The sequence below is a fragment of the Myotis yumanensis genome, unplaced genomic scaffold, assembly GCF_028538775.1.
Source record: "Myotis yumanensis isolate MYYU_CA2020_CCGP unplaced genomic scaffold, mMyoYum1.0.hap1 SCAF_11, whole genome shotgun sequence".
NCBI classification, from domain to species: Eukaryota; Metazoa; Chordata; class Mammalia; order Chiroptera; family Vespertilionidae; genus Myotis; species Myotis yumanensis.
This window is the reverse complement of record NW_027223762.1, coordinates 65,314,489-65,333,105: the sequence shown is the minus strand read 5'-3', so window position 1 is coordinate 65,333,105 and position 18,617 is coordinate 65,314,489. Positions and strand designations below refer to the sequence as shown.

At 52.0% G+C, this 18,617-nt stretch overlaps 1 protein-coding gene across 1 annotated transcript in view; it reads left to right on the top strand.

The window, feature by feature from the left end:
- IL1R2 (interleukin 1 receptor type 2) overlaps positions 1-18,617 on the top strand; it is a 39,626-nt gene that overhangs the window by 15,889 nt on the left and 5,120 nt on the right. The window contains exons 3-6 of the mRNA XM_070428537.1: positions 800-1,061; positions 5,716-5,896; positions 8,607-8,781; positions 18,345-18,407. Coding sequence (XP_070284638.1) covers positions 800-1,061; positions 5,716-5,896; positions 8,607-8,781; positions 18,345-18,407 — 681 coding nt within the window. The remainder of the gene's footprint in view (positions 1-799; positions 1,062-5,715; positions 5,897-8,606; positions 8,782-18,344; positions 18,408-18,617) is intronic.

Here is an 18,617-nt window from a genome sequence, read left to right as displayed (position 1 = left end):
GGGCAAGGAGCTGCCGAGGGTTTGTAGGCTGGCCACACCCCAGTTGGGGTGGGGGTCCTCACTGGGGGTGGTGTCAGCCTGGGTGAGGGGCTGGGGCAATTTTCAGTCTGACCATGCCCCTATTGGAGTGTGGGGGGGGTCTCTGCTGGGGGCGGGGACTGAGGGCCATTTGCAGGCTGGCCATGGCCCCACTGGGGGGTAGAGGTCCCTGCTGGGGGTGGGGCAGCCTGGGCTTGGGGCTTGGGTGGCCTGGGCGAGGGCCTGGGGGTGGTTTGCAGGCCGGCCAAGCCCCCGGCTTTGTCCAGAAGGACTCCGGAAGGTCTCCCTGTCTAATTAGCATATTACTCTTTTATTAGTATAGATAGATGTTACCTCGATAAATAGAATAAAAAGAAAACAAATGCAATGCAAGGACAATCTTGGTGCTCCTCTGAGCAGCCTCATTCCTGCTGGATCCAGGGCCTTTGGGCTGTAACCACACCCCTGTGGGGACTAAGCTTGGTTTTGTGTCTGAACTCAGCTAAGAGCCACTTTAAAAATAAGGAGTGGCCAAGTGAAAAACCTGGCAAACATGTTCATCTTTATTTTTTGTCACCATTATTTTTTGTGAACCTGATTTAACTTTCCCCATAAATTCGAAATGAATAGTAAACCTGAAGTTGCCATTTGAGAGCTTTGAAACCATTATAATAAGAGGGTGAGAGAGCCCAGAGGGCGCCTCACTGTCAGGGGGGTGCTGTGCCCTTGGGTGCGCCACTGTGGGATAGCCACCAAGACTGATGGGTCTCTCTTCCTCCAGTGGCTGCAGGGAGCTGCCAGGACCGCGGCAAGCATTTTAAAACCAGTCTCAAGGTGGAAGGGGAGCCTGTGGTCCTGAGGTGCCCCCAGGCGCGGTACTGGCTGGGGGCCACGGCCAGCCCCCGCGGCACCGTGACCTGGCTCAAGAGCGGTTCTGCCGGGCCAGCCCCGGGGGAAGACGGGCGAGTGTGGGTCCAGGATGGTGACCTCTGGATCCTGCCCGCCCAGCTGGGCGACTCAGGCACCTACCTCTGCACTGTCAGGTAGGCTCGGGAACATGGTGGGCGGGGCTCCGTGCACATGCTCCAGTGGGGCCTGCATGCAGTCTGCTGTCCTCTCCATTGGTCTGAGATACCTCCATGCGAGAGCCACCCCAGATGTTCTCATGGCTCCCTGGCCCCCACTTAGGTCCTCGCGCAGACATCACCTCTCAGCCACCCTGTCACACTCTGCTTATTGGCCAGGATTTCCTTCCTCTGCCACATGTGTGTGTGTGTGTAGTTCATGTTTGTCTACCCCAGGGGTGGGGAACCTTTTCTCTGCCAAGGGCATTTGGCTATCTATAACATCACTCATGGGCCATACAAAATTACCAATGTAAAAGTTAGCCTGCTCTGTAGGTCAGACATTAATTGGCTCTCCCGAATGCCGTGGAGGGCCAGCCTGCCCCTGGGTCTGCCCCTCAGAATGTACCCTCCAGGAGGGGACACGGTCACCTGTTCCCTGCTCCGTCCACATGAACACGAGGATGGAACCTGAAACCTGAGGAGACATTAGAACTGCTTATCTACATGTGAGGGATGAAGCTCACACATGAGGTTCTCCCAGGAGTTGGTGTGGAGCTGAGTATTCCCTGCATGAGAAAGCGTTTGCTCAGGTGGTAGCACATGCATAACATAACGTTTACCATTGTAATCCACTAGTAGCCCTGAGCACAAATCCGTGCGCCAGCAGGTCGCTGCTGCCCTCCTGTAGCTCCCCCTACCCACTCCCCCCTTCTTCCCTTCATAGCTTGCTGCCCTGCCCCCTCCTGTATCTCTCCACAGCCCACTTGTACCTCGCTGGCCCACCCTCCTGCTGATCCGTGATCTGGTGGTGATGCGCTTGGTCGTTACGCCTCAGGACGTAATGGCTAATTAGCATATTCCTCTCTTATTATATAGGATTAAACTGTACAACCCAGTGGCCTTAAGCACATTCACACTGCTGTGTAGCCATCACCACCGTCAGCTCAGAGCTTTTCATCACCCCAAACTGGAACTCTGTACCCATTAAACAACCACCACTTCTCATTCCCCTCCCCCAGCCCCTGCACAGCCACCCTACCTCTGTTGCTGTGGGTTTGACTCCTCTGGGGACCACATGCAAGTGGAGTCAGGCAGCACTTGGCCTTGGTGCCTGGCTTCCTCCACTCGGTATAACGTTTTCAAGGTTCATTCACGTTGTGCAATGCACCAGGTTTCATTTCTTTTTAAGACAATATTCCATTGTAAGTATAGACCACCTTTTGGTTATCTGTTATCTATCAATACATTTGTTCTGCCTTTTGGCTATTGTGAATAATACCTAATGAGCATGGGTATACATATATCTGTGGAGTTGGTGGATCATACGGTGAATCTATGTCAGCTTTTGGAGGAGCCATCATGCTGTTTGCCACAATGGCTGCCTTGTTTTGCATTCCCACCAGCAATGTACAAGGTTCCGATTTCTCCACATCCTCACCAACACATTATTTTCTGTGTGGTTGTTTTTCTAGGGGGGAGGGATAGGCTAGCCATATTTTCTACCATTCCATGGATTGCCTTTTCACTCTGTGGATAATGTTCTTTTAATGCACAGAAGTTTTTAATTTTGATAAAGCTCAATTTATTGTATTTTCTTGGGTTGCCTGTGCTTTTGATGTCACATCCGAGATGCCATTGCCATAGCCAATGTCATAAAGCTTTCCCGTGTGTTTTCTTCTAAGAATTTCTATAGTTTTAGCTCTCCTGTTTAGGTCTCTGACCCATTTGGAGTTAACTTTTATATATGGCTAAGGGAATGGCCCGGCTTCATTCTGTTGCATGTGGCTGTCCTGTTTTCCTTTGGAAAGACTGTCCTTCCTCTGGTGAATGGCCTTGGCCCTTGCTGCTTTGTGAAGGAGAGTCCTAGGTGTCCTGCTGGAGATGTTGGCAACTCCCTGGCCTAGTTTTTCTGAAGGACTAGGGCCACCTGCTGGCCTGGCTGGGAAGTGGAGCTGCTGGCCTCTGCAGGGGCTGCTCCCTCCCTAGGCTGCCTCACGCCTCCGGGAGCTTAGAAACTCGTTCAGGCTTCAGAAACTCGTTTATTTCCGGAGAAGCCATATTCATGAGTATTGACATTTAGAAAGAGAACCAAAGGAAGTGACACTCTTAGCACAAAGGGATTGCTAGTGAACAGGAGGGTTTCAGACAACATCAGCCCCAGTCCCAGATTCCCAGATGGGGCGTGTGTGTGTGTGTGTGTGTGTGTGTGTGTGTCTGTGTGTGTATGTGTTACCTTCTGTCAATGAACCCTGCCTAGGAAGCAAGCCAAGCATCTCTCATTTCTGTACCAGGGAAGAAGATGTATGTGTGATTGCACAGTAGTTATAAATACATAGTTTTTGTTTCTTTTTTGTGCAAAAATCCCATTTCCCCCTAAGGAGCACTGCTAGGAAAACCTAAAAGTGTGTTTAAAAAAAGAATAAAATGTGGAGCCAGGATGACAGGGATGTGAACCTGAACCCTCCCATTTTCCATCTTGGTCTGATTCCTTGGCAATTCCAGCCTCAGTTCTGTGCCCGGGAGGGTGCTGGGCGGGTTTGACTCGCAGCCTCTGGAGTGTCCAGTCCGGGGAGCGCCACAGCGGTGCAGAGAAGGCACTTCCCCCAGCGGCGATGCTTACTGCCCCCAAATGATAATCTGCAGAGATCAGGGGGACATGGCTGAGTCATGTTTGTCTTAAAGAAGGTTGTTACACTTCACTAAAAAATCCTAGCTAATATTCTTGTTTTGTTTCCCATTCTTCTAGAAAAGTAGAGATCTGGAATTGAGGGGCAGTGGAAACCTGTATGTGGGTCAAGCTTTTGAGCACGCACTGCCTAGCAGCTAGCCACATGCTGCTCTTTGGCCCCTTGAGTGTGGCTCTTCCACAAAAATACCACATGCGGGCGCGCACGTACAGTGCGATTGAAACTTCGTGGCCCATGTGCAGAAGTCGGTATTTTGTGGAAGAGCCACACTCAAGGGGCCAAAGAGCCGCATGTGGCTCGCGAGCCACGGTTTGCCGAGCCGCAGTTTGCCAACCACTGGCCTAGCTGATCGCTAAAACTCTCTTCCTGTCCAAGGTTGGGATCCAAAAGACCTAGAATCACCAGCAGTTGCCACAATCCCCTTTGGCATTTACAGCCAGAGGACATGAGACTTAAAGTCTTGAGGGTCTTGAGGTGTAGCACCCGAGGGGCCTTTCTGTCAATGGGGGGTGGGGGGGCGGAGCCGAGCTGCCAAATCGTGACCCTCTAGTCTCAGGGTTTTGAACAACAGGGCAAGGTTGTCACCCAGACAGCAAGCCAGGAGGGCTGGGCACATGCTTGGGGACCCAGACTGAACGTTGGTCCCTGTACCAAGACAAAGCATGCTCTGAGGGGCTCCCTGGTATAGAAGTGACTACAGTCAAGTAGCTGCCCCTCTCACAGTGGGGCCAGGATGTGCAACCCCACTGTGTGCGCAGGATGGGAGGATGGATGTGTGTAGAGAACAACACTAATGACACCCACCCTTTTGTTGTGGGGAAGCCACACTCCATGGGGAATAAGAGTGGCGATGGCATGACTCCCCCCTCTTTCTGTTGGGGCACTTTCATGGAGTATCTTGCTCAAGGGGAATCCCTTTATCAATAATGTGAACAGGTTTGTGACTCTCAGTATATCGTCCTAATTTAAGGGTTTTCTCAAGGGCCCTGCTGGGTTTCAGCCTTGCTTTGACCTCTTAGCAGCTGTATGGTCATAGGAAATTGCTTAATTTCCATATATGTAATTTCCCCACCTAAACATGAGATACTAATAATTTCTGGCTCCCGGTGCTGGAGCATGAATGCGGATGCCTGCAGCCCCAGCCAGGCCAGCAGCCCTCCTCGCCGCTGGGAGGCGCAGGCTGCCTTGGAGGTTGGTCCTGGCTCATGTCTCCTTGATGTGCATTTTTCAAGGCGATAGTTAACTTTTTGTATTTCTTTGTGCATAAAATGTTTGTTCATCTCTTAGGTAGCTTCTTAGGTAGCTAGAAAGTTAGTGAGATAACAACAAAGCTCAGTTGTAGTTCATTTCCGCTGTCGCCTGCCGTCTCCTCCATGTTTCTAGACACGAGTTGCCTGTGCCATTTCCCAGTTCTAGGGTGTTGATAGGATTATGATATTGAGATTACAGTTATCCCAACAACAGCAAAAAATTAAAATCCAAACAAACAGACTCATTGAGTTAACATCTCTAGATTTTATACTCAGTTCTCAGCAATTTTCTGAAATTAGACTTCAGCTACCAGTGACTCCCCGAGAAGTAAAGGGCTTTTCTGTATAGGAGACGGTGGCCCTCAGGAGCACTTCCTGTATGAGGGACCCAGGAGGCAGGCACATTGGCTCAAGGAGCCCAGAAACTGGCGGGTGTAGGCCGTGGTGGTGTTGTGATCAGGCTGGTGAAGGGCCTTCTGGGAAAAACTCAGAATATATCGTCATTTCGAATAACATTTATGATGTGGTGCTTGCTTTGTCCCCCCCAGGGATTCAAAAGGATCAGGGATCAAAGTATCACCATACGAATAAAAAATGCAGAATTCAACAGGACTAGGGAAATTGTTCCTAATTTCTTTTAGATTTAAGTTTATTTTGCCTTGCCATTCATTACCTTTTCCCCTTTTAAATCAGAAATGCCTCGTACTGTGACCAGATGGCCCTGGACCTCAGGGTGCTAGAGAACACAGACGCTTCGCTGCCCGCCGTCTCCTACCCGCAGGTGCTCACCGTCGCGGCCTCGGGCTCCTTAGTCTGCCCTGAACTGAGTGAATTCGCCAAGAACAAAACTGACCTGAAGATTCAGTGGTACAAGGTACCTTTCCAACAAGTGGTGTTGAATTACTGTGCACTTTACTGCCACGAGAAAGAGATAAAAGGCCTTAATTATAAAGGACCATGGTCAATATGCTCTATTGATCCTTCTGTGGCTCATTCTCGAGTGATGATTTGAGGATATGAAATGAATCCCATGTAAATAACAGCTGAAAAAGACATCTTTCCACTCTATTTGTCTGTTAAAATTCAGAAAACAATTGTTGGTTCATTTAACAACTTATGCACAACTTTTGGTGAAAGGAGTAAGAACAAACACACCTCCTTCTCTTGCCTGGCTGAGTAAATGTTACCATCAGCTCGTAGTAGGTGGGCCTGGCATGGGCAACGCAGCCGCAGGCCACACGGAGGCGCCACCTGTTTCTGCAAGTGAGGCTAGTCCTCACGTTTTTAAACGGCTAAAAAATGTAAAAGAATCGCACTCTCTTATGACATGTGAGTAACAGGACTCCAGCTCTCGTGCCTCGGTAACGGTGTACCAGGCCCGGCCACCTTTCCCGTTGCAACGGGAGAGCTGGGAATGGTCCAAGGCCATGCACACTGTGGGCCTCTCACACTATCTGGCCCTTCACAGAAACGGTACTGATACAGACTGTAGACTGATATTGGAAAGTTCAGTTACTTGTTTAATCGTGGACAGAAATTGGCCCTTTAATCAAGAATTAGGTCCATTTAAAAACCTATGTGGAAGTGAGATAAGTATATATTACACAATGTACTCACATGTTTACTGAAGCACTGCTTATAAGAAGATACTGGAAACAAGAAAATGCTCACCATGAGGGACTGGTTAAACTAATTTCATCTCATAGGAACAGTGGACTATCATAAGTATTTACAAAACATAGAAGAAAAAATACAATACTGCTATAGTTTAAAGGCTTTAAATGACATGCTATATTTCCTAGTTATGTAAAAGTATGGTTTAATATATTTAAAAATATGGAGGAATATACATTGAAACAATAATGGTGTTTTGAGGATAAGGGATTCACTTTCTATTTTTATGTTAGTGTTACATTACGTTTTTATGTTTTACTGCTTTGCTAATTGCAAAGGCATTAAAGGTATTTCCAGAGGGCAAGAGAAAAGGAAGTTAGGGACTTTCATTTTTGAAATACACGTGTTACTCCTCAATCTATTGAAACCTAATTTTCTAGTATAATCTCAATTAACATTATCTATAATTTTGTCATAATTATTAAAATGTGGCTTTTTAGAAAAGAAATGGGTTAGCCAGTTGACTGGTATTACAACTTTAAGATATATGTATATTATATCAGTGAATGCTGCAAACGTAAATGATGTTCTGGAAGTAGAAGGAAGTAGCAGCCCCTATGAAATCGGCACCCAATTAGGGACTGGATTCTTTCCTGGTTTAGGAAGAGTCAACAGGACAGGTAAGAGGCCGTGCCTGCAGAGGAAAGAGCACGGGCCGGGCATCCCCTCTCCGGGTTAGACCCCTGTGTGTTTCCATTTGGCTGTTGTGGGGCCGTGGCCGACTGATTTCACCTGACACCTGCTTCCTCTGCGAAGCGGCCACGGGCCCTAGGTGGAGCACCGTGCATGAGGCCCTCGCGTGGGGCTGACAGACGCACAGAGCCCAACAGCGGTCAGACGGGATGTCCCGGGTGCTCAGTGATCCTCCTGCCCTTCCTCAATGCGGACCGCTCCTGAGCACGTGCCTGCACAGTTCTGTTCTAAACTCGCTGCCATGCAACAACAAAGCAGAAACAATTAATTCCTCTAATTACAGATTAGAGAACAGAGATACACAAATGTAAGACTTGCCCAAGGGCACACAGCAGAGCGATGGCGAAGCCAAAACCCTCAGCCAGGAGCTCCACACCCACTGCTGGCAGGCAGCCCCGTGGTCGGAGCCGTGGGAGAACTGTGCGGGCCCCACTGGGCTTGTTCATATTTGTCCTCACGTTCGGAACAATAATCTCTCCTTTTAATTAAATAGATCGAGAGGAACAAACACTTCTAGTTATGTCTGTGTTCCCATTCGGTAAGAAGCTGAAATGACTCATTTGAGGAGAGCACGATTTCAAGCACCGGGCTTGGCACGTGTGCCCCTGAGAACAGTTTGTTCTCATCAGGGAGCTTCCAGCTCCTATTCAGCCGCTTCTGTGTTGTTGGCGGCCTTGCTCTTCCACAGAAGCCACGCGGTCTTTTGTCCCGATGAAAGGTGTGGCCTCGTTTCTCACATTTCGTTTTTCTTGCTATTTTTTCCACTTCTCTACCGACTCCTAATATTGAATTAATTTTTAAAGTAATTACAGCAACATCATCTCTTCTGAACACTGCTTTCCCAGTCACGGTGACCAAGAGCAGGACTCTTTCCTGGGGACCCCCGAGGCCCACGGGCCGCTGTCAGGCCAGACATATATTTGTATTTTCGATGGTTTAGTCTGTTGAAGAAGAGAGCTTCTTCCCCCTCGCAGTGCTTTAGCAAACGTGCCTTGAGCATGGTGTTTAAACAGATTCAGCAACTTTGTTTTCTGTTAACAAATTCCCTCTCCCCAAAACAGAGGTAAAATTATGTCCAAAGTACAATATTTGCAAAGTAAATAACGAGGCCAGTCTTGGGTTGCAAATTCCACATGGATGGGTCATACCGATCCCATTCATAGCTGTTGAGAGAAAGTTAGGACAGAGTGTAACTTTTGAAAACCATTTTCCCTAAGGATTCTGTCCTCTTGGATCAAGACAGTGGGAGGTTTCTAAGTGTGAGAGGAACAACGCGCTTACTCATCCGCGATGTGTCTGAGGAGGACGCGGGCCATTACAGCTGTGTCATGGCCTTTGCCCACGGGGGCACGCGGTACAACGTCACTAGGAATATCAAACTCCGTGTCCACAGTAAGTGCCGGCCATCGAGGCACCTCTCTGCCTGGTTCGACCACAAGCGTGCAAAGAACAAGTTAGGGCTCACCTGGGTTTCCTTGAATGTCTTTGTTGTGAAAGGAAAGCACATATGTCAACTCTCTTAAAACATCAGGCTAAGCAGAGGTGTGAGACACTATGAAAGGTAGAAAGCAGTGGTTATATTGAGGAAGGTGAGGCCCTGGGCTCCAAGTCTGAGACTAAAACACCATGAGGGGGGCCCAGCAGTGGTACCCGGAAAGGTCGGGAAAGCCTGCGCCTCCAGGGAGACCACCAACGCGGCTGCCACACTCCATGTACGACTGTCTGTAGGGCTGTCTGTAGGGCTGTCTGCAGGGCTGTCTGCAGGGCTGTCTGCAGGACTGTCTGCAGGGCTGTCTGCAGGACTGTCTGTAGGGCTGTCTGTAGGACTGTCTGTAGGACTGTCTGTAGGGCTGTCTGTAGGGCTGTCTGTAGGATTGTCTGTAGGACTGTCTGTAGGACTGTCTGTAGGGCTCTCTGTAGGACTGTCTGTAGGACTGTCTGTAGGACTGTCTGTAGGACTGTCTGTAGGGCTCTCTGTAGGGCTGTCTGTACGACTGTCTGTAGGGCTGTCTGTAGGGCTGTCTGTAGGGATGTCTGCATGGCTGTCTGTAGGGCTGTCTGTAGGGCTGTCTGCAGGGCTGTCTGCAGGGCTGTCTGCAGGGCTGTCCGTAGGGCTGTCTGCAGGGCTGTCTTCAGGGCTGTCTGTAGGACTGTCTGTAGGACTGTCTGTAGGACTGTCTGTAGGGCTGTCTGTAGGATTGTCTGTAGGACTGTCTGTAGGGCTGTCTGTAGGACTGTCTATAGGGCTGTCTGTAGGACTGTCTGTAGGGCTGTCTGTAGGACTGTCTGCAGGGCTGTCTGTAGGACTGTCTGTAGGGCTGTCTGTAGGACTGTCTGCAGGGCTGTCTGTAGGACTGTCTGCAGGGCTGTCTGTAGGACTGTCTGCAGGGCTGTCGGTAGGACTGTCTGTAGGGCTGTCTGTAGGACTGTCTGTAGGGCTGTCTATAGGGCTGTCTGTAGGGCTGTCTGTCGGACTATCTGTAGGATTGTCGGTAGGATTGTCTGTAGGACTGTCTGCAGGGCTGTCTGTAGGACTGTCTGCAGGGCTGTCTGTAGGGTTGTCTATAGGACTGGCTGTAGGGCTGTCTGTAGGACTGTCTGTAGGACTGTCTGTAGGATTGTCGGTAGGGCTGTCTGTAGGACTGTCTGTAGGACTGTCGGTAGGACTGTCTGTAGGGCTGTCTGTAGGACTGTCTGTAGTGCTGTCTGCAGGGCTGTCTGTAGGGCTGTCTGTAGTGCTGTCTGCAGGGCTGTCTGTAGGGCTGTCTGTAGGACTGTCTTTAGGATTGTCTGTAGGGCTGTCTGTAGGACTGTCTGTAGCACTGTCTGTAGGACTGTCTGTAGGATTGTCTGTAGGGCTGTCTGTAGGACTGTCTGTAGCACTGTCTGTAGGACTGTCTGTAGGACTGTCTGTAGGGCTGTCTGTAGGACTGCCTGTAGGGCTGTCTATAGGGCTGTCTGTAGGGCTGTCTGTAGGACTGTCTGTCGGACTGTCTGTAGGATTGTCGGTAGGATTGTCTGTAGGACTGTCTGCAGGGCTGTCTGTAGGACTGTCTGCAGGGCTGTCTGTAGGGTTGTCTATAGGACTGGCTGTAGGGCTGTCTGTAGGACTGTCTGTAGGGCTGTCTGTAGGACTGTCTGTAGGACTGTCTTGAGGATTGTCGGTAGGGCTGTCTGTAGGACTGTCTGTAGGACTGTCTGTAGGGCTGTCTGTAGGACTGTCTGTAGGACTGTCTGTAGGATTATCGGTAGGGCTGTCTACAGGGCTGTCTGTAGGGCTGTCTGTAGGACTGTCTTTAGGATTGTCTGTAGGGCTGTCTGTAGGACTGTCTGTAGCACTGTCTGTAGGACTGTCTGTAGGGCTGTCTGTAGGGCTGTCTGTAGGGCTGTCTGTAAGGCTGTCTTTAGGGCTGTCTGTAGGGCTGACTGTAGGGCTGTCTGTAGGACTGTCTGTAGGGTTGTCTGTAGGATTGTCGGTAGGGCTGTCTGTAGGACTGTGAGTAGGACTGTCTGTAGGGCTGTCCGTAGGGCTGTCTGTAGGGCTGTCAGTAGGGCTGTCTGGAGGGCTGTCTGAAGGACTGTCTGTAGGGCTGTCTGTAGGACTGTCTGTAGGGCTGTCTGTAGGATTGTCGGTAGGGCTGTCTATAGGGCTGTCTGTAGGACTGTCTGTAGGACTGTCTGTAGGACTGTCTGTAGGACTGTCTGTAGGGCTCTCTGTAGGACTGTCGGTAGGACTGTCTGTAGGACTGTCTATAGGACTGTCTGTAGTGCTGTCTGTAGGACTGTCTGTAGTGCTGTCTGTAGGGCTGTCTGTAGGGCTCTCTGTAGTGCTGTCTGGAGGGCTGTCTGGAGGACTGTCTGTAGGACTGTCGGTAGGGCTGTCTGTAGGGCTGTCTGTAGGGCTGTCTGTAGGACTGTCTGTAGGACTGTGTGCAGGGCTGTCTGTAGGACTGTCTGCAGGGCTGTCTGTAGGACTGTCTGTAGGGCTGTCTGCAGGGCTGTCTGAAGGGCTGTCTGTAGGGCTGTCTGTAGGATTGTCTGTAGGGCTCTCTGTAGGGCTGTCTGTAGGGCTTTCTGTAGGACTGTCTGTAGGATTGTCTGTAGGGCTGTCTGTCGGACTTTCTGTAGGATTGTCGGTAGGATTGTCTATAGGACTGTCTGTAGGACTGTCTGTAGGGCTGTCTGTAGGGCTGCCTGTAGAACTGTCTGTAGGACTGTCTGTAGGATTGTCTGTAGGGCTGTCTGTAGGACTGTCTGTAGGGCTGTCTGTAGGGCTGTCTGTAGGGCTGTCTTTAGGACTGTCTGTAGGGCTGTCTGTAGGACTGTCTATAGGGCTGTCTGTAGGACTGTCTGTAGGGCTGTCTGTAGGACTGTCTGTAGGGCTGTCTGTAGGGCTGTCTATAGGACTGTCTGTAGGGCTGTCTGTAGGACTGCCTGTAGGTTTGTCGGTAGGGCTGTCGGTAGGGCTTTCTGTAGGACTGTCTGCAGGGCTGTCTGTAGGACTGTCTGTAGGGCTGTCTGTAGGGCTGTCTATAGGACTGTCTGTAGGGCTGTCTGTAGGACTGCCTGTAGGATTGTCTGTAGGACTGTCTGTAGGACTGTCTGTAGGACTGTCTGTAGGACTGTCTGTAGGGCTGTCTGTAGGACTGTCTGTAGGGCTGTCTGTAGGATTGTCGGTAGGGCTTTCTATAGGGCTGTCTGTAGGACTGTCTGTAGGACTGTCTGTAGGGCTCTCTGTAGGACTGTCGGTAGGACTGTCTGTAGGACTGTCTATAGGACTGTCTGTAGTGCTGTCTGTAGGACTGTCTGTAGTGCTGTCTGTAGGGCTGTCTGTAGGGCTCTCTGTAGTGCTGTCTGGAGGGCTGTCTGGAGGACTGTCTGTAGGGATGTCTTTAGGGCTGTCTGTAGGGCTGTCTGTAGGGCTGTCTGTATGACTGTCTGTAGGATTGTCTGTAGGACTGTCTGTAGGACTGTCTGTAGGTCTCTCTGTAGGACTTTCTGTAGGGCTTTCTGTAGGGCTGTCTGTAGGATTGTCGGTAGGGTTGTCTGTAAGGCTGTCTGTAGGGCTGTCTGTAGGGCTGTCTGTAGGGCTGTCTGTAGGGCTGTCTGTAGGACTGTCGGTAGGGCTGTCTGTAGGACTGTCTGTAGGACTGTCGGTTGGGCTGTATGTAGGGCTGTCGGTAGGGCTGTCTGTAGGGCTGTCTGTAGGACTGTCTGTAGGGCTGTCTGTAGGACTGTCTGTAGGACTGTCTGCAGGGCTGTCTGTAGGACTGTCTGTAGGGCTGTCTGTAGGGCTGTCTGAAGGGCTGTCTGTAGGGCTGTCTGTAGGATTGTCTGTAGGGCTCTCTGTAGGGCTGTCTGTAGGGCTTTCTGTAGGACTGTCTGTAGGATTGTCTGTAGGGCTGTCTGTCGGACTTTCTGTAGGATTGTCGGTAGGACTGTCTATAGGACTGTCTGCAGGGCTGTCTGTAGGACTGTCTGTAGGGCTGTCAGTAGGGCTGTCTATAGGACTGTCTGTAGGGCTGTCTGTAGGACTGCCTGTAGGATTGTCGGTAGGGCTGTCTGTAGGACTGTCTGTAGGACTGTCTGTAGGGCTGTCTGTAGGACTGTCTGTAGGACTGTCTGTAGGGGTGTCTGTAGGATTGTCGGTAGGGTTGTCTGTAGAGCTGTCTGTAGGGCTGTCTGTAGGGCTGTCTGTAGGGCTGTCGGTAGGACTGTCTGTAGGACTGTCTGTAGGACTGTCTGTAGGGCTCTCTGTAGGACTGTCTGTAGGGCTGTCTGTATGACTGTCGGTTGGGCTCTCTGTAGGGCTGTCTGTAGGGCTCTCTGTAGGGCTGTCTGTAGGATTGTCTGTAGGGCTGTCTGTAGGACTGTCTGCAGGGCTGTCTGTAGTGCTGTCCGCAGGGCTGTCTGTAGTGCCGTCTGTAGGACTGTCTATAGGACTGTCTGTAGGGCTGTGTGTAGGACTGTCGGTAGGGCTGTCTGTAGGATTGTCGGTAGGGCTGTCTGTAGGGCTGTCTGTAGGGCTGTCTGTAGGGCTGTCTGTAGGATTGTCTGCCGGGCTGTCTACAGGGCTGTCTGCAGGACTGTCTGTAGGGCTGTCAGTAGGGCTGTCTGTAGGGCTGTCTTTAGGACTGTCTGTAGGATTGTCTGTAGGGCTGTCTGTAGGGATGTCTGTAGGACTGTCTGTAGGGCTGTCTGTAGGATTGTCTGTAGGACTGTCTGTATGACTGTCTGTAGGATTGTCTGTAGGGCTGTCTGTAGGGCTGTCTGTAGGGCTGTCTGTAGGACTGTCTGTAGGATTGTCTGTAGGGCTGTCTGTAGGGTTGTCTGTAGGACTGTCTGTAGGATTGTCCGTAGGGCTGTCTGTAGGACTGTCTATAGGACTGTCTGTAGTGCTGTCTGTAGGACTGTCTGTAGGGCTGTCTGTAGGACTGTCTGTAGGATTGTCCGTAGGGCTGTCTGTAGGACTGTCTATAGGACTGTCTGTAGTGCTGTCTGTAGGACTGTCTGTAGTGCTGTCTGTAGGGCTGTCTGTAGGGCTGTCTGGAGGCCTGTCTGGAGGACTGTCTGTAGGGCTGTCTGTAGGACTGTCTGTAGTGCTGTCTTTAGGGCTGTCTGTAGGGCTGTCTGTAGGATTGTCCGTAGGGCTGTCTGTAGGACTGTCTATAGGACTGTCTGTAGTGCTGTCTGTAGGACTGTCTGTAGTGCTGTCTGTAGGGCTGTCTGTAGGGCTGTCTGTAGGGCTGTCTGTAGGGCTGTCTGTAGGACTGTCTGTAGTGCTGTCTGTAGGGCTGTCTGTAGGGCTGTCTGGAGGGCTGTCTGTAGGACTGTCTGTAGTGCTGTCTGTAGGGCTGTCTGTAGGGCTCTCTGTAGGGCTGTCTGTAGGGCTGTCTGTAGGACTGTCGGTAGGGCTGTCTGTAGGACTGTCTGTAGGACTGTCGGTTGGGCTGTATGTAGGGCTGTCGGTAGGGCTGTCTGTAGGGCTGTCTGTAGGACTGTCTGTAGGGCTGTCTGTAGGACTGTCTGTAGGACTGTCTGCAGGGCTGTCTGTAGGACTGTCTGTAGGGCTGTCTGTAGGGCTGTCTGAAGGGCTGTCTGTAGGGCTGTCTGTAGGATTGTCTGTAGGGCTCTCTGTAGGGCTGTCTGTAGGGCTTTCTGTAGGACTGTCTGTAGGATTGTCTGTAGGGCTGTCTGTCGGACTTTCTGTAGGATTATCGGTAGGACTGTCTATAGGACTGTCTGCAGGGCTGTCTGTAGGACTGTCTGTAGGGCTGTCAGTAGGGCTGTCTATAGGACTGTCTGTAGGGCTGTCTGTAGGACTGCCTGTAGGATTGTCGGTAGGGCTGTCTGTAGGGATGTCTGTAGGACTGTCTGTAGGGCTGTCTGTAGGATTGTCTGTAGGACTGTCTGTATGACTGTCTGTAGGATTGTCTGTAGGGCTGTCAGTAGGGCTGTCTGTAGGGCTGTCTGTAGGACTGTCTGTAGGATTGTCTGTAGGGCTGTCTGTAGGGATGTCTGTAGGGCTGTCTGTAGGATTGTCTGTAGGACTGTCTGTATGACTGTCTGTAGGATTGTCTGTAGGGCTGTCTGTAGGGCTGTCTGTAGGGCTGTCTGTAGGACTGTCTGTAGGATTGTCTGTAGGGCTGTCTGTAGGGTTGTCTGTAGGACTGTCTGTAGGATTGTCCGTAGGGCTGTCTGTAGGACTGTCTATAGGACTGTCTGTAGTGCTGTCTGTAGGACTGTCTGTAGGGCTGTCTGTAGGACTGTCTGTAGGATTGTCCGTAGGGCTGTCTGTAGGACTGTCTATAGGACTGTCTGTAGTGCTGTCTGTAGGACTGTCTGTAGTGCTGTCTGTAGGGCTGTCTGTAGGGCTGTCTGGAGGCCTGTCTGGAGGACTGTCTGTAGGGCTGTCTGTAGGGCTGTCTGTAGGGCTGTCTGTAGTGCTGTCTTTAGGGCTGTCTGTAGGGCTGTCTGTAGGATTGTCCGTAGGGCTGTCTGTAGGACTGTCTATAGGACTGTCTGTAGTGCTGTCTGTAGGACTGTCTGTAGTGCTGTCTGTAGGGCTGTCTGTAGGGCTGTCTGTAGGGCTGTCTGTAGGGCTGTCTGTAGGACTGTCTGTAGTGCTGTCTGTAGGGCTGTCTGGAGGCCTGTCTGGAGGACTGTCTGTAGGGCTGTCTGTAGGACTGTCTGTAGTGCTGTTTTTAGGGCTGTCTGTAGGGCTGTCTGTAGGGCTGTCTGTAGGACTGTCTGTAGGGTTGTCTGTAGGGCTGTCTGTAGGGCTGTCTGTAGGACTGTCTGTAGGGCTGTCTGTAGGACTGTCTGTAGGGCTGTCTGTAGGATTGTCTATAGGACTGTCTGTAGGGCTGTCTGGAGGCCTGTCTGGAGGACTGTCTGTAGGGCTGTCTGTAGGACTGTCTGTAGTGCTGTTTTTAGGGCTGTCTGTAGGGCTGTCTGTAGGACTGTCTGTAGTGCTGTCTGTAGGGCTGTCTGTAGGGCTGTCTGGAGGCCTGTCTGGAGGACTGTCTGTAGGGCTGTCTTTAGGGCTGTCTGTAGGGCTGTCTGTAGGGCTCTCTGTAGGACTGTCTGTAGGACTGTCTGTAGGGCTGTCTGTAGGATTGTCGGTAGGGCTGTCTGTAGGGCTGTCTGTAGGGCTGTCTGTAGGGCTGTCTGTAGGACTGTCTGTAGGGTTGTCTGTAGGGCTGTCTGTAGGGCTGTCTGTAGGACTGTCTGTAGGATTGTCTGTAGGACTGTCTGTAGGGCTGTCTGTAGGACTGTCTGTAGGGCTGCCTGTAGGACTGTCTGTAGGGCTGTCTGTAGGACTGTCTGTAGGGCTGTCTGTAGGACTGTCTGTAGGATTGTCTGTAGGACTGTCTGTAGGGCTGTCTGTAGGACTGTCTGTAGGGCTGTCTGTAGGATTGTCTATAGGACTGTCTGTAGGGCTGTCTGTAGGGCTGTCTGTAGGATTGTCTGTAGGACTGTCTGTAGGGCTGTCTGTAGGGCTGTCTGTAGGATTGTCTGTAGGACTGTCTGTAGGGCTGTCTGTAGGACTGTCTGTAGGATTGTCTGTAGGACTGTCTGTAGGGCTGTCTGTAGGGCTGTCTGTAGGATTGTCTGTAGGACTGTCTGTAGGGCTGTCTGTAGGACTGTCTGTAGGGCTTTCTGTAGGACTGTCTGTAGGACTGTCTGTAGGGTTGTCTGTAGGACTGTCTGTAGGGCTGTCTGTAGGACTGTCTGTAGGATTGTCTGTAGGACTGTCTGTAGGGCTGTCTGTAGGACTGTCTGTAGGGCTGTCTGTAGGACTGTCTGTAGGACTGTCTGTAGGATTGTCTGTAGGACTGTCTGTAGGGCTGTCTGTAGGACTGTCTGTAGGGCTGTCTGTAGGATTGTCTATAGGACTGTCTGTAGGGCTGTCTGTAGGGCTGTCTGTAGGATTGTCTGTAGGACTGTCTGTAGGGCTGTCTGTAGGGCTGTCTGTAGGGCTGTCTGTAGGTGTTGCTACTGGGCTTTGTTGGGTGTTTCTGCTGGAAAGCGAAGCAATGACACACCCAGTGGGAACTGCGCCTGGCGTGCTCCCCGAGGCAGGTCTAGCTGCCAGTGAAAACAGGATTTTAGACAGTGAGTGTTCCTATGGGTTTACATGAACTCTGCTGGGGAAATGCTGTGAGCAGGATTGGTCAGTGTTTACTATTTGTTCAACAGTGAGCCAGCCCCCCAGGCTGGACACCCAGGATGGTGCTGGGGTAAACGGTGCTCACGTCCTGGACAACAGGCTGCTTCCTTTGTTTTACATGCAGAATAGCTGCTCAACTGGAGCCTTTTGAGGGCGTTTCAGGGAGCTTTGGGGGTAGATTCAGGTTGAATGATTGGCCTTCGAGGGGAAAAGATTAACCTTTTTCCACGGAGAACCCAGAGATCCAGTTTCACTGTCTCCCATGAAAGCAAGTCGCTAGATTATGTGTCTTTTACTGTCCTGTGAGGGTGCCTGCATCTCCACTCAATCAGGGCCTCCCTGCTCCTGTGCTGCGCAGGGACACCAGGGGGCGCCAACCCCCAAGTTTGCCTGCAGCCTGCGGGAGGTCTCTGCCTCTGGGAGGAGGACGCAGCCACCCCCTGGGCACCAGGTAGACAGGCCACACCTGGCCCATCCCGGCCTCTGGATTGGGAGCGGGGGCCGGGGGAGCGGAGCAGTGTGTTTCACAGCCCCGCCCGGAGATGCTGTGCGACCCAAGTTAGACCCAGGGTGCATCAAGGCCCCAGCTCTGTCTGCCCCCGCCTCCCCGCGCCCTGCGGGTGTGTGTGTGTGTGTGTGTGTGTGTGTGTGTAGGGGGGACGGCGCGGTCAGGGCTTCGGGTTCTCTCCGGGGGAAGAAGCCGGGATGGAGCGAGTGGGGCGGGAGGGGCGGGAGGGGCGGGTTGCCCATTCCAAGCTGATCTTTTCGCCCCATTCAGGTGACCAGTTTCCTCAAGCTGCTGGGAGTCCTGCCTCTTGGGGAGCTGGGCTCTGACTCCTAGGAGACCACCTTCGCCCCCACAGGGATTATCTCCTCAGCAAGTGCCCGTGGGCAGCGTGAGCTCCCCCCACGCGGCTTAGCGTCACATGGCCCTGCCTCTTCCTCTCCCAGAGGGGCTTCAGGGCTCCGCGGGGAGCTGGTGGGCCGGGTGCAGCGGGGAGACATTTAGGCAAATGGACTCTGGGCAGACCTATCCTGGGGACAGTGTGCGCGTTGCTGTCAGGGGTTTATTCAGAGAAAGGATTCGTCCAGGAAGCCGGGGAGGGGAACGGCCAGTGTTTGCCCCAGAAGGAAGGCTGTGAGTGCGATGTGTGCGGGGCTCCTTCCAGTCGCCTCTCTCTCAGAAAGGCATGGCCACCCTGGGAGAGCGGGCCCCTGGCTAGGCGACGGCTTGGCCTGCTGGACGAAGCCCTAACTGACCTCCTTTCTGCGTCCCTCGCAGGGAAAGAAGTGGAGACGGTGCCTGTGATGCTGTCCCCGCACCAGACCATCTCGGCGTCCCTGGGTAAGGCCTGGGGTCCGGCGGCCTGCGGCCTCAGCTCTGGGCCCGGGCCGCACCTGCGCCTGCCCTTGGTGTGCAGCACACGGGGTGTGTGTGTGTGTGTGTGTGTGTGTTGGGGGGGGGGGGCTGGCACCCAGGACGAGAGGCTGAATAACAAATGTGAGGGCAACTCTCGTGCCAGTGTGATTAGAAACGGCATTGTTTAAAACAGGT